Source organism: Carcharhinus amblyrhynchos, chromosome 10 (genome assembly GCF_965287045.1).
Source record: "Carcharhinus amblyrhynchos chromosome 10, sCarAmb.v2.hapA, whole genome shotgun sequence".
Lineage (NCBI taxonomy): Eukaryota > Metazoa > Chordata > Chondrichthyes > Carcharhiniformes > Carcharhinidae > Carcharhinus > Carcharhinus amblyrhynchos.
Window position 1 is genome coordinate 104,348,636 of NC_137333.1, and position 16,174 is coordinate 104,364,809.

Consider the following 16,174-nt stretch of genomic DNA (forward strand, 5'->3'; position numbering starts at 1 on the left):
TTCACTGTAACCTGATCCCATCTGGAGAGCATTTCCTTCAAACTGCATTTGCTTCCACTCAACGAGAGCATTTGTCAACACAAAGGAAGCAGCAGTGAACGTTTGTGAATTGAAGGTTGGAGACCTGAGTAATGTGATAACCTGCCAACGTAATGCATATTTCATCCTGTGTTAACCCAGCTGGTAATATTTCATCACTGTCCATAAAGCGGTGACTGAGTGCGAGAGCGTTATCACTTTTTCCACCGAAGGTAATTGCTATGCGGTCAAAGCAGTGTTGCTGGAAGTACAGCCTTTGTCCTATCATTATGCATTCCTAACTAAACGATCACATGTGGTGCATTGTGCTAAAGCTAAGATAACATTTTTGGAGTCCTTTGTAACCATCCAGGCTTCCTTTCCCCCATCTGTGAGATGTTGACATTTACACAAAGGGGCCTGTTGGAATAAAGAGAGGAATTTAGCACCGTAGCTTGTTTCTCAAATGTACCAAAGGAAATAAGATAGAAATTTACATTTATATCGCAGATCACACTTTTCATAATAGTCATAGAATCCCTAAATGCGAAAGGAGGTCATTCAGCCCCATTGAGCCTGCTGATCCCCCTAACACTAAGGGGCAATTTAGCATGGCTAATCCATCGAACCCGCACATCTTTCGGATTGTGGGAGGAAACCCATGTGGACGCTGGGAGAATGTGCAAACTCCACACAGACGGAGACCCAAGGCCGGAATTGAACCCAGGTCCCTGGTGCTATGCGGCAGCAGTGCTAACCATTGTGCTGCCGTGCCGTATTGGGGCATCCGTTTTGCATACAGCGAAGTTCTTGATTGGGATGAGCAACTGATATCTTTGTTAACTGTGGATCATTCCTAACACTTTAATTACTCTTTGTGAAGCATCTTCGGGCCCCTCTTTTAGTGTTAGTGGCACAGACCAAGATCTTACTATTAAAGGTGAACAAATGACAGTTTCCATTCACCACGTTTGCAGGTCCCCTTTCACTGAGTGTCGAGAGGCAGCTCTGTCATCTGGTGTCTGATGATGTCCTCTACAGGGGACCTCTGTGAACAGGCGAGCAACAGTGAGGCTCTTCAACCAATCAGACTGAAGAATCCTCACTGAGAGGCACAAATTGTAAACCAAAAGTATAAATAAGAATTATATATTAAAAAATACTTTAAAACCATGAGTGGAAAGGGAACTAAGATGGGATTAAGAAAGAGATGAGTCAAAACAGAAAAGTAAAATTAAATACACATTTAATTTTTAAAAATCGCTAATAATAACTAAATTATGAATGAGCATCCACATTTGTAAATCTAAATATTTATATAGAGAGTCATAGAGGTTTAGAGCATGCAAACAGGCCCTTCGGCCCAACTTGTTCATGCCGTCCTTTTTGTTTAAAACCCCTAAACTAATCCCAATTGCCTGCATTTGGCCCATATCCCTCCATATCCATCATACCCATGTAAGTACTAAATGCTTTTTAAAAGATAAAATTGTACCTGTCTCTCTCTCTCTCTATCTCTGGCAGCTGGTTCCAGACACTCACCACCCTCTGTGTGAAAAAATTGCCCCTCTGGACACTTTTGTATCTCTCCCCTCTCACCTTAAACCTATGTCCTCTAGTTTTTCTCCTATCTTTGGGAAAAGATATTGACTGTCCACCTTGTCTATGCCCCTCATTATTTCATAGACCTCTATAACGTCACCCCTCAGCCTCCTACGCTCCAAAGAAAAAAGTCCCAGTCTATTCAGCATCTCCTTATAACTCAATCCATCAAGTTTCGGTAGCATCCTAAAAAACTTTTCTGCACTCTTTCTAGTTTAATAATATCTTTCCTATAATAGGGTGACCAGAATTGCACACAGTATACCAAGTGTGGCCTTAGCAATGTCTTGTACAACTTCAACAAGACGTCCCAATTCCTGTATTCAATGTTCTGACCAATGAAACCAAGCATGCCGAATGCCATCTTCACACTATCCACCTGTGACTCCACTTTCAAGGAGCTATGAACATGTACCTCTAGATCTCTTTGTCCTGTAACACTCCCCATATGCCCTACCATTAACTGAGTAAGTCCTGCCCTGGTTCAATCTACCAAAATAGAACATTACAGCACAGTACAGGCCCTTCGGCCCTCGATGTTGCGTCGACTGGTGGAACCAATCTAATGACCCTCTAACCTAAACTATTCCAATATTATCCATATGCCTATCCACTGACCGTTTGAATGCCCTTAAAGTTGGCGAGTCCACAACTGCTGCAGGCAGGACATTCCACGACCTTACTACCCTCTGAGTAAAGAACCTAGCTCTGACATCCGTCCTATAATTACCACCCCTTAATTTAAAGCTATGTATCCTTGTGTTAGCCATTACCATCCGAGGTAAAAGGCTCTCACTGTCCACCCTATCCAATCCTTTGGTCATCTTGTATGCCTCAATCAGGTCACCTCGTGACCACCTTCTCTCCAATGAAAATAACCTCAAGTCCCTCAGCCTTTCCTCATAAGACCTTCCCACCATACCAGGCAACATCCTGGTAAACCTCCTCTGCACCCTTTCCAATGCCTCCACGTCTTTCTTATAATGCAGCGACCAGAACCGTACGCAATACTCCAAGTGCGGCCGCACCAGAGTCTTGTACGGTTGTAACATGACCTCACGGCTCCGAAATTCAATCCCTCTACCAATAAAAGCTAACACGCCGTACGCCTTCTTAACAACCTTATCAACCTGGGTGCCAACTTTCAGGGAACTATGCACATGTACCCCGAGATCTCTCTGCTCGGCAACACTACTAAGAGTCCTTCCATTAGCCCTATATTCTGTACTCCTGTTACTCTTACCAAAGTGAATCACCTCACACTTTTCTGTATTAAACTCCATCTGCCACCTCTCGGCCCAGCTCTGCAGCTTGTCTATGTCCCTCTGCAAACTGTAACATCCATCCTCACTGTCTACAACTCCTCCAACTTTGGTGTCATCAGCAAATTTACTAATCCATCCTTCTATACCCTCATCTAGGTCATTTATAAAAATGACAAACAGCAGTGACCCCAAAACAGATCCTTGAGGCACACCACTTGTAACTGAACTCCAGGTTGAATATTTCCCATCAACCACCACCCTCTGTCTTCTATCAGCTAGCCAATTCCTGATCCAAACTGCTAAATCACCCTCAATCCCATGCATCTGCATTTTCTGCAAGAGCCTACCATGGGGAACCTTATCAAATGCTTTGCTAAAATCCATATACACCACGTCAACTGCCTTACCCTTATCCACCTCTTTGGTCACCTTTTCAAAAAACTCTAAGCTTTGTGAGGCACGACCTACCCTTCACAAAACCGTGTTGACTATCCCTAATCAATTTATTTCCCTCTAGATGATTATAAATCCTATCCCTTATAATTCTTTCCAAAACTTTGCCCACAACAGAAGTAAGGCTCACTGGTCTATAATTCCCAGGATGGTCTCTACTCCCCTTCTTGAACAAGGGGACAACATTTGCTATTCTCCAGTCTCCCAGCACGATACCTGAAGCCAATGATGACATGAAGATCAAAGCTAAAGGCTCTGCAATCTCCTCCCTAGCCTCCCAGAGAATCACCTTGCATTTGTCTAAATTAAACTTCATCTGCTATTCGTCAGCCCACTGCCCAATTGATCAAGATCCCGCTGCAATTGGAGATAACCTTTCTCACTGTCCACCTTTCCACCAATCTTGGTGTCATCTGCAAACTTATAACCATGCCTCCTATATTCTCATCTAAATCTTTAATATAAATGACAAATAATAGTGGGCCCGGCGCTAATTCCTGAGGCACACCGCTGGTCACATACCTCCAGTTTGAAAAACAACTCTACAACTACCCTCTGGCTTCTGGAAAGAAGTCAATTTTGTATCCATTTAGATATCTCATCCTGGATCCCGTGAGATTTAACTTTATGAACATACCGTGTGGTACCTTGTCAAAGGCCTTACTAAAGTCCATGTAGACAACATCAACTGCACTGCCCTCATCTACCTTCTTGGTTATCCCTTCAAAAAACTCAGTCAAATTTGTGAGACATGATTTTCCACTCTCAAAGCCAGGCTGACTGACCCTAATCAGTCCTTGCATCACTAAATGCCTCTAGATCCTGTCTCTCAAAATACCTTCCAACAGTTTACCCACCTCACGTGAGGCTCACCGGCCTGTAGTTCCCAGGCTTTTCCCCGCAGCCCTCTTTAAACAAAGGCACAACATTTGCCATTCTCCAATCTTCAGGCATCTCACCTGTGACTATCAATGATTCAAACATCTCGGCTAGGGGACCTGCAATGTCTTCCCTAGCCTCCCACAATATCCTGGTATACACCTCATCAGGTCCTGCAGATTTATTTACCTTGATGTGCTTTAAGATTAGAAAGTTCCAGCAGTAATTATTTTATTTGTGGGACATGGGCGTCTCTGGCTGGCCAGCATTTTCTGTCCATCCCCAGCTGCCTGAGGGTAATTGAGAGTCAACCACATTGCTGTGGCTCTGGAGTCACATGCAGGCCAGACCAGGTAAGGATGGCAGATTTCCTGCCCTAAAGGACATTAGTGAACCAGATGGGTTTTTCTGACAATTGACAATGGTTTCGTGGTCATCAATAGATTCTTATTTTCAGATATTTTTTACTGAATTCAAATACCACAATCTGCCGTGGTGAGATTCAAAGCCAGGTCCCCAGAACATTAGCTGAGTTTCTGGATTAATAGCCTAGCGATAATACCACTAGGCCATCACCTCCCCAAAATTAAGACTTACTGTTAAAATTGACTTCCATTTGAATGAGCAGGCTCGGTGAATACCTGAACACCATGCCCCTTACGCATTTCAATGCAGATTCTCTCAGCAATGCAAGATGTAGTGAAGCTCTGGAGGAGGGCAGCTGCTGGCCAGCAACGCCCTGCTTTCTGGGTTTAACTGTACATGTGTGCAGGCCAGAACATCATTGGAATCCCTGCAGTGCAGAAGGAGGCCATTTGGCCCATCAAGTCTCTACCAACAACAATTCCACCCATGCCCTATCCCTGTAATCCAATGTATTTATCCTACTAGTCCCTCTGACGCTAATGGGCAATGTAGCATGGCCGATCCTAGTCCACACATCTATTTTGGAGTGTGGGAGGAATCTGGAGCATCCAGAGGAAACCCAGGTAGACACGGGGAGAACATGCAGACTCTGTACAGTCACCCGAGTCCAGAATTGAACCTGGGTCCCTAGCGCTGTGAGGCAGCAGTGCTAACCTCTGTGCTACTGTGCAGCCCAAATGTTAATGTCTGATTTGCTCCTTAATAATGGTGAACCCTAATTTCACCAATGTCACTGTCTGTGTGGAGTCTGCATGTTCTCCCTATGTCTGCGTGGCTTTTCCTCCCACAGTCCAAAGATGTGCGGGTTAGGTTGTTTGGTCATGCTAAACTGACCCTTCATGTCAGTGAGACTAGCAGGGTAAATGTGGGCTGAAGGGCCTCTTTTTTTTGTGCTGTAAAACCCAATGACTCCAGCACATTGGGAGGAAACTCTGTCCTTGGAATTCTGCCAGCCAATCTGATTGGCTCTACCAGTCTCAGCAGTGCCAGAACTGAGCAGTGGGCACTGCTGGAACTACAAGCAGTCTGACGCTCGATAGACGCCGGCATCTCTACATCGTGACTAGATCCTGGAGTCGGGTCAGTCTTGGGTTTTCAAGACGGAGGGGATCAGGCAGCCTGGGGGGTGGCGAAGGGAATGATGAGTGGGACAGGTTTTGGTGTTGGGGGTAGGTAGGGGCATTGCCCTAATGCGCACAGAGCAGCCTCTGAACGCTGTGTTCCTCCCACTTTCCAAATATTTTCTTTTCAATGGGGGCTCCCCCCTCTTATCCATCTATCCACACCAATGACTGTGTGTCATGGGCAGTGTGAAATATGGCTCAATGGCCTGTTAATTTTTTTTTAAATGGTGGGCAAACTGTCAATTCTGAAGCCCACCTCCTGCTGGGAACCAGGATGGGGATGGGTGGGGAAGCGGTGAGTGGCTAGCGCTCATTTTCTACACCCTACGCCTCCCCACCCCCCTCACCACCAGCTCCCCAACCACAGACAACATGCCCAGCAAAAAGCCGTACAGTCAAAATTTATCCAAAACCCTGCATGTTTTAGAACCCCTCCCTTGAGCCGCTCTGCTCCAAGGAGAACAATCCCAGCTTATCCAGCCCCTCCACATCACTGAAGTCCCTTGTCCCTGGTATAATTTTAGCAATTCTACTTTGCTACTGTACAGCTAGTCTTTTGAACAAAAGCTTGTTTATGGGATGTGGGTGTCGCTGGCTCAACCAGAATTTATTATCCATCCCTAATTGCCCCTTGAGAAGGTGGTGGTGAGCCGCTGCGCTCCATGAGATGTAGGCACCTACAATGCTGTTAGGGAGGGAGTTTCAGGATTTTGACCCAACAACAGTGAAGGAACGGATAATATATTTCCAAGTCAGGATGATGAGTGGCTCGGAGGGGAACTTTCAGGTGGTGGTGATCCCATGTATCTGCTGCCTTTGTCCTTCCATGGATCCATGGTCATGGATTTGGAAGGTGCTGCCCAAGGAACATTCACAAGTTCCTGTAGTGCATCTTGTAGATGGTACACGCAGCTGCCACTGTGTTGTCAGTGGTGGACTGAGTGAATGCTTAAAGTGGTCGATGGGATGGCAAACAAGCAGACTGATCTGCATTGACCTGAACAGGTGCCAGAGTGTGGTGACTACAGGAATTCCGCAGTAGCTTCATTGCAGTGTTAATGTAAGCCTTACCTGTGACACTAATAAATAAACCTTAACTTTGATTTGTGTTGAGTTTCTTGAGTGTTGTTGGAGCTGCACTCATCCAGGCAAGTAGAAAGTATTCCATCACACTCCTGACTTGTTCATTTATAATGGAAGAATACAATTTAACTGACTAACACTTTTTTATTTCAGATATTCTTGCTTGCCTGTCCGCCTTGCCCTGCCAGCTTGATACTCTTCAGGTGAGCATTACTTTATTTAGGCTTTTGATATCTGAATGGAGTAAGCTTGAGGGTCTTATTTTTCCTCATATTTGTTATGAACTTGGGAGCTCTGCAAATATTTCCAATGCTCTTTGAAAGTTACTTTGTAAAAGTTACTCCAAGACCTCCACCCTTCCTGAATTATGGTTCTTGGATTTTTAAAAATTCTTTCATGGGATGTGGGCTTTGCTGGCTAGACTCACATTTATTATCCATTGCTAATTTGATTTATTATTGTCACATGTATTAGTATTCAGTGAAGAGTATTATTTCTTGCATGCTACACAAACAAAGCATACTGTTCATGGAGAAGGAAAGAAGAGAGTGCAGAATGTAGTGTCACAGTCATAGCTAGGGTGTAGAGAAAGATCAACTTAATATGAGGTAGGTCCATTTAAAAGTCTGGCAGTAGGAAAAAAGCTGTTCTTGAGTTGGTTGGTATGTGACCTCAGACCTTTGCATCTTTTTACCAACGGAAGAAGGTAAAAGGGAGTATGACTGGGGTGCATGGGGGTTTTAATTATGCTGGCTGCTTTTCTGAGGCAGTGGGAAGCATGAACAATGGATGGGAGGCTGGATTGGGCTACATTCACGATCTTTTGTAATTCCTTGCGGTCTTGGGCAGAGCAGGAGCCATACCAAGCTGTGATACAACCAGAAAAAATACTTTCTGTGGTGCATCTGTTTAAAAATTGATGAAAATTGCTTTTGAGAAGAGGGTGGTGAGCTGGTGCCTTGAACCGCTGCAGTCCATGTGGTGTAGGTACACCCTCAGTGCTGTTAGGGAAGGGAGTTCCAGGATTTTGACCCAGCAACAATGAAAGAACGGAGATATATTTCCAAGTCAGGATGCTGAGTGGTCTGTGGGGGAACTTCCAGACGGCGGTGTTCCCAGGTGTCTGCTGCTCTTATCCTAAGTCAGGGTGCTGTTGAAGGGCACAACACTTCATTTTATTATTTTTTTTCTCAACCATCAAAACAAGATGGGGGAAAAGTATATTACTTTTGGATTGAATAATATTTACTGTGTACCACTTGGTTCTTGAAGTCACTGCTTTTATAGGAAAATGTCCTTTGAGGAGAGGAACTGTTTGTACCTTGATTTACACTGTCTCATTACTTTGCAGTTTGTATCATTTTATCCTCTCTTTAGCGATGCAGGTAGACAAAGGGATTGAGTTCTCAACTGAATCTGAGCTACAGGTGTCTAGACCTTAAATGAGCAGAATCAAATGGCACCAACTCGTAAGAACACGCCAGCTACATGCAATAGTTAAACCGCTGATCCTGACTGGTGTTCTGCTCGTTCTGATATTTAGGAGGGTGAGGAAAGAAATCACTCTTGCTATGATCCCTCTAGAGTCCTGTATCTTTTAAAAAGACATTTAAGTTCCTACTGACAAACTCAAGTGAGTGCATGACAAGATTTCATGTCTTAAGACACAAAATCCACTGAACCCTTACAGTGCAGTCCTTCCAGCCCACCAAATCTGCACTGACTCCCCGAAACAGCATGATTCACTTCCACTTTTGTTCCAGGAAAGCCTGTGCTGAAGAAGTATCACTCTTCTCTCTGATGAGCTCTGTCAAAGGCTCATCCAGACTCGAAACGTTGGCTCTATTCTCTTTCCACAGATGCTGTCTGACCTGCTGAGATTTTCCAGCATTTTCTGTTTTTGTATTAAGTTAAAGCACTTGACTGTTAATCAGTTTGGACCTGGGCCGCCACCGCCTCTCCCTTTCCCTCTCCCTGTGGCAACTTGGTCACGTACACCCATTGCCAGACAGGATTGGTCACCTGCCACACTCCACTAAATCATTTTATCTTGAATTAAAATTGACGGTTTAAAACACAATTCTGCAGCTGAAACAAAGTCCAAACATCCCCATGGTTTGTGTTGTCTCTCAGTATTAGTGTCAGCAGCTCATTTGCTATAACACTCTTTGAGTCAGAAGGTTGTGGGTTCAAGCCCCATTCCGGAATCTTAAGTACAAAGATCTAGACTGGCATGCCCAGGAGGAGTGTGGCACCGCTGGAGGTACCATCTTTTGGACAAAACGTTTGAACATAAGAAATAGGAGCAGGAGTAGGCCATCTAGCCCCTCGAGCCTGCCCCACCATTCAATAAGATCATAGCTGATCTGAAGTGGATCAGTTCCACTTTCCCGCCTGCTCCCCATAACCCTTAATTCCCTTATCGATCAGAAATCTATCTACCCGTGACTTAAACATATTCAACGAGGTAGCCTCCACCACTTCAATGGGCAGAGAATTCCAGAGATTCACCACCCTTTGAGTGAAGAAGTTCCTCCTCAACTCTGTTCTAAACTGCCCACTGCCCCCTGCCCCCTGCCTTATTTGGAGGCTGTGCAATCTAGTTCTGGTTTCCTTTCTAAGTGGAGAGAATCTCTCTACCTCTATCCTATCTAGCCCCTTCATTATCTTGTAAGTCCCTATAAGATCCCCCCTCAGCCTTCTAAACTCCAACGAGTACAGGCCCACTTGAGACAAATCTGGCTCCGCAGGTGGGCATAAAGGATAAAATGGACTATTTTGTAAATGATGAGGGGAGTTCTCCCCGGTTTCCTGGCCAACTTTATCCTTCAACCAACATAATTGATAAAGGAAAATTATCTGTTCACTGTTAAGATTGTTTGTGGGAGCTTACAGTAAACAAAAGGGATGTCACTTTTCTTCTGTTAAAGCAATGCATACAACTCCATACATATTTAATTGGTTGTAAAGCACTGGGGTGAGTGATAGTAGCACAGTGGCAGAATGGTTAGCACTACTGCCTCACAGCTCCAGGGACCTGTGTTTGATTCCTGGCTTGGGTTGCTGTCTGTGTGGAGTTTGTACGTTTCCCCGTGTCTTGCCTGGGGGATTTCCTGCGGGTGCTCCGGTTTTTCCATGGTGGATTGGCCATGTTAAATTGCCCCTTAGTGTCAGAGGGACTAACTACAGTAAATGCATGGGGTGTGAGGATAGGGCCTGGGTGGGATTATGGTTGGTACAGAATCACAGAAACCCTACAGTGCAGAAAGAGGCCATTCGGCTCATCGAGTCTGCACCGACCACAATCCCTCCATATTTTACCCACTAATCCCTCTAACTTGCGCATCTCAGGACACTAAGGGGCATTGTTAGCATGGCCAATCAACCTAACCCGCACATCTTTGGACTGTGGGAGGAAACCAGCGGAAACCCATGCAGACACAAGGAGAATGTGCAAACTCCACACAGACAGTGACCCGAGCCGGGAATCGAACCCTGGTCCCTAAAGCGGTGAAGCAGCAGTGCTAACCACTGTGCTACTGTGCCAACGTGATGGGCCAAATGGCCTCCTGCACTGTACGATTCTGTGTAATCATGAAAGACACTGTGTGTGTGTGTGTGTGAGTAAAAACACAAGTCTCTTCTCATGCTTGTTGTTTCTGCGATTCACAATGGATGGGTAATCGATATTGACCTTTTAGTGAGCCCACATTCTGAGAATTCATTAAAGGATTATTACAGGCTAACCTTCAATGAAACACTGGAAAGAAGTACTTTTATTTATTATACCATGTGATGGAAGAATCTGGAACCTGAAATTTATTTGCACTCTCTGACAAGTTCAACATTTATTGCCCATTTCTATGTTGCCTTTGAGAGGAGGAGGTTGAACCACCTTCTTGAATATACAGAGTGGTTTGCTCGGGATTTCAGAAGGTAGTTAGGACTCAACCACATTGTGGTGATGGGGCTAGATAGGGTAGAGGTAGAGAGATTCTTCCTGCTTAGAAAGGATAGCAGGACTAGAGGGCACAGCCTCAAAATAAGAGGGGGGGGGGGCGCAGTTTAGAACAGAGTTGAGGAGGAACTTCTTCACTCAAAGGGTGGTGAATCTTTGGAATTCTCTGCCCATTGAAGTGGTGGAGGCTACCTTGCTGAATATATTCAAAGACACGGGTAGATAGATTTCTGATAGACAAGGGAATTAAGGGTTGTGGGGAGAAAGCGGGTAAGTGGAACTGATCCACTTCAGATCTTATTGAATGGCGGGGCAGGCTCGAAGGACTAGATGGCTTACTCCTGCTCCTATTTCTTATGTTCTTGTAAAGAATAAAGAACAACATAGCACGGGAAACAGGCCCTTCGGCCCAACGAGCCCGCGCCGCCATTTTAACAATGTGCTTTTCCTCTTCCACCCTTGACCTATGGCATCCACATTGGAAACCAGATTGAGGGGAGAATAATTTAGGGACAATTTGTTACACTAGAAGGCCTAAGAGCACATCTTTGGGGTGTGGGAGGAAACCAGAGCACCTGGAGGAAACCCACGCAGCCACAGGGAGAATGCGCAAACTCCCACAGATACTGGCCCAAATCCATGTATCTGCACAGCAAACAGTGATGGTCACTGAGCTGTCGTGGTGCCTATCTGCTGGTCCAGTTTAAGCGTACACAAACGACGCGAAGTATTAAGCTACTGTCGAAACATCCAAGAGCAGCCCACGCACGACCCACTACGTGTATGCCCCTCGTTAGACAACAAGGTGGACCGACGCACCTGTGGAGTAAAAGAGAAAAACATCAACACATGTAACAGTTGATTTCCAGGAACGTTCCGAGGCTCTGATCCTTATTTAAAACAGTCTCCTGTAACTCTCCATCCCTATTTCGCTCATGTGTCTATCTAAGTACACCTTAAACAAGTCCAGCGTGCCTGCCTCCACCACCTTACTTGGCAGTGCATTCCATACCAGTGCATTATGGTGGCTCTGGAGTCACATGTAGGCAGATTTCCTTCCCTAAAGGACATTAGTGAACCAGATAGGTTCTTTATGACAATCAATGATAATTGTCACGTTCTACATTATTTTCAGTTCCAGATTTATTTGATTAATTGAGTTTGAATTTCCCCATGGTAAAATTTGGATCATTAATGTTCCAGATCTCTGGCTGCTAGCCTAGTATCATAACCCACCCTGCAGCTGGGGAGATGTGTTTGTACTTGCTGCATTTAGGCGGCACCGTGTGATCTGCATCAGTGCAGCTGGTTCATACCTTGCCAGCCTTAAGGCATTAGATTTTCTATCTGTTCCCCTTGTTCAAGCCTTGGAGAAGTATGTTTGGGTTTCTGACCACCCTCAAATACACACGGAGCAGTAACCTCTGAGCTGTACTGCGTGACCCCAAAACAGCCCAGTGTCACCAGTCTCAGATGAATGAAAAAGTATAATTGTTTGTGCCAACAATCCAAGCGCAGTAACCCAGCCAGCAAGTCCCCAGACAGGGTGTTCCTGCTGACACCATCTCTGAGGAGCTTTTGATTGGAGCGAACCTTTAAAAATACATTCTGCTGTTTGCTGGGCAGAGCTGTGATCAGGAAGGAAATGCTACTCTGATTCACTGAATGGTATCATCAAGTCTCAGGTGTATGTCGGTGTGCCCTGGGGGGGGGGTCCCACTGGGTTTCCCTGTTTGTACTGGGGGGGGGGGGGGGCGGGAGGGAGTGGCAGGAAGAAGTTCCCACAGGCAGCATGGTGGCACAGTGGTTAGCACTGCTGCCTCACATCATACACACAAGGACAGCCTCAACTGGGATCTTGGGTTTATGTCACACTACGTGTAACCTCCATCATTTGGCCTGGGTTTGCAAAATCCTACTAACTGTCCTAGCTAGAAACAATTCACACCTCTTTCACCTGTGGTTATCCCTCTCTCCACTCACACTCTCTGTACCTGTAAAGACTTCTGTACCTGTAAAAACTCACATTCCAACATTGCGATTGAGTTCTTGTCTATTTATGCCGTGTTTGTGAACCCAACTCTCCACTCACCTGATGAAGGGGCAGCGCTCCAAAAGCTTGTGATTCCAAATAAACCTCTTGGACTTTAACCTGGTGTTGTGAGACTTCTTACTGTGCCTCACAGCGCCAGGGACCCGGGTTCAATTCCTTTTTGGGTCACTGCATGTGTGGAGTCTGCATGTTTTCCTCGTGTCTGCGTGGGTTTCCTCCGGATGTTTCAATTTCCTCCCACAGTCTAAAGATGTGCGGGTTAGGTGGAACAGTCATGTTAAATTATCCCTTAGTGTCAGTGCTCGGGTAAATGTATGGGATTATGGGGATAGGGCCTAGGTGAGATTGTGGTTGGCGCAGACTCAATGGGCTGAATGGCCTCCTTCTGCACTTTATGAATCTGATATTCTATGAACTGATATGGCGAGGTGTGGACTCCTGCACTGGAATTTGACCATCCTGCCTGCCATGAGAATTGTAGCAGGTGGAGGGGGGGCAGCCCAGGCAAAGGGAGGGGTTTTCCAGTTTTGGGACAAGCATGGCTGGAAAATCCCGCCCCTGGAAGTTTAAGGACATCTCAGAGTTGGAGGGAAAGATCCAGTTGTCACAGTCTACATGTGTAACCAGCGACAGTGGTCGGGCTGAAAAAGAAATTCTGTTGAGAGAGTACAAGCAGCTGGGGACTAAATTGATAAAGCAGAATGATGGTAATCTCTTGATTACCACCTGAGCCAGGAGCAAACTGGCATCAGCTAAATAAAATCAGAGAATTAAATACTGTAATAATTCCATGGAGGCAAAAGTCCTGTCACCAAATTACTTTATTTATACCATACATCTGTACACAGCCAGCTCTCCAGTCGCTCTCTGCTGAATGCAGGCTGGGAATCTGACACACCTGCTTTAAACAAGGAGCGTGAGGCTCCCTGATTTAACCATCAGTTAGGACTCATCAGGTAGCTCTTTTCAGGTACCAACAAATTAAACTAAATCAAATTAACTGAGGGACAAATTGAAAGGGGCAGCTCCCCAAAAGGAGGGGGAACAGCCCGAACAAAAAACAAAGTCGAAAGGAAACTTAAAACGTCAAATTAAAATGTGATTATCGAGGACAAGAATATAGCCCAGCCCCTGTCGTGCCCACCGGGCACGGAAAAGGACACATCAGGTAGCTGATACTCTAGCAAGCCAACCTCATCAGCCTGGCTGAAGTCATTATAAATATGTGGCTGAAGGTGTGGGTGGGAGAAATAGGTTTCAGTTGATGGGGCGCCGGTAGCAGTCATGGGAAAAGTAGAAGCTGGAAGGCTGGGATGGTCTTTACCTGAATAGTTTGGGGCCAGTGTTCTGGCAAATTATAAACCAGCATGTAGAGAGGGCTCTAAACTAAATTGTGCAGGAGTTTGAAAAAAAGTAAGAGAATGGACAAAGCAATAGTGCAGTGTAGCGATACAAGTAGAAAATAAGGTCAGAGTAGAGAAAATGGTAAAACATAGAAACTAGAAGCAGGAGGAGGCCGTTTGGCCTTCAAGCCTGCTCCCCCCCATGTATTATGATCATGGCTGAACATTCAACTCAATAGCCTGATTCCACCTTTCTCCCATATCCTTTGATTCCCTTCGCCCCCAAGTGCTATATCAGCTGCTTCTAGGTTTTGGAGTCAACTACTTTCTGTGGTAGTGAATTCCACACATTCACCACCTTCTGGGTGAAGAAATTTCTCCTCACCTCAGTCCCAAAAGCACACTCGTATCCTTAAACTGTGACCCCTGGTTCTGGACACCCCCACCATCGGGAACATCCTTCCTGCATGTCTAGTCCTGTTAGAATTTTCTAAGTTTCTATGAGATTCCCCCTCATTCTTCTGAACTCCAGACAAGCTGTCAGGCGGATACAGAGTCTGCGAAGAGAGGAAGATAAATTGAGTGGGCAAAAGATTGGCAGTTGGAGTATAATATGGGAAAATGAGGTCTACACTGGCAGGATGAAGAAAACATAATATTAAGGTTTATTTATTAGTGTTGCAAGTAGGCTTACATTAACACTGCAATGAAGTTACTGTGAAAATCCCCTAGTTGCCACACTCCGGCACCTGTTCGGGTACACTGAGGGAGAATTTAGCACAGCCAATGCTGTGTTTCCCAGACTGTGGGAGGAAACCTGAGCACCAGAGGAAACCCATGCAGACATGGGGAGAATGTTCAGACTCCACACAGACACTGACCCAGGCTGGAATTGAACCCGGGCCCCCGGCGCTGTAAGGCAGCAGTGCTAACTACTGTGCCACCGTGCAGCCCTCTATTATTTAAATAGAGAGAGTGAGACTGGCGTGCAGTGTGATTTGGGTGTCTATGTATATGAATCACAAAATGTTAACAGGCAGGTAGTTGCAGAAGCAATTATTGTGAGGGTGACGGAGGATAAAAAATATTAAAGTCTCATTACAACTGCACAGGGCTTAGTTTTGGTCTGCTTACTTAAAGGTACACTTTCATTGGACACAGTTCAGAGAAGATTCACCAGGCTGATCCCTGGGGTGAAGGGGGTTGCCTTGTGAGGAAAGGTTGAGCAGGTTGGGCCCAGACTCATTGGAGTTTAGAAGAATGAGAGGGGATCTTATTGAAACATAAGATTCTGAGGGGGTTTCACAGGGTGGATGCTTCCCCCTCGTAGGGGAATCTAGAACTTGGCAGTTTTAAAAAAAAAAGTGAAGGGACTCCCATTTAAGACAGAGATGGGGAGGAATTTCTTCTCTCAATGGGTGTTTCGTGTTTGGAATTCTCCCCCAGAGAGCAGTGGGGGCTACGGGTCACTGAATATATTCAAGGCTGAGTTGGACGGATCAACAAGAGACACGGGTGGCATTGTGGTTAGCACTGCTTCCTCACAGCGCCAGGGACACTGGTTTGATTCTGGCCTCAGGTGACTGTCTGTGCAGCGTCTGCACATTCTCCCCGTGTTTCCTCCAGATGCTCCAGTTTCCCCCACACAAGATTTGCACGTTCGGGGGTTTGGCCATGCTAAATTTCCACTTAGTGTCAGGGAGATTGTTGTCAGTGCAGGCTCGATGAGTCAAATGATGACACCCCGCTCCCTCCCTGCACTGTATGGATTCTATTATATTCTAGGGAGTCAAGAGTTATGGGGGCCAGACAGGAAAATGGAGTTGAGGCCACAACTAGATCAGCCATATCATAGAGTCATGGAGGTTTGCAGCATGGGAACAGGTCCTTCAGCCCAACATATCTATGCAGTTCAGTTTTTACCGCTAAGCTAGTCCCAATTGCCCACATTTGGCCCATATCCCTCCATA

The 16,174-nt window shown here is 45.6% G+C and overlaps 1 protein-coding gene across 1 annotated transcript in view; it reads left to right on the plus strand.

The window, feature by feature from the left end:
• The window catches only part of LOC145349233 (transmembrane protein 164-like), a 52,754-nt gene that overhangs the window by 16,692 nt on the left and 19,888 nt on the right, over positions 1-16,174 (plus strand). The window contains exon 2 of the mRNA XM_080197707.1: positions 7,004-7,053. Coding sequence (XP_080053833.1) covers positions 7,004-7,053 — 50 coding nt within the window. The remainder of the gene's footprint in view (positions 1-7,003; positions 7,054-16,174) is intronic.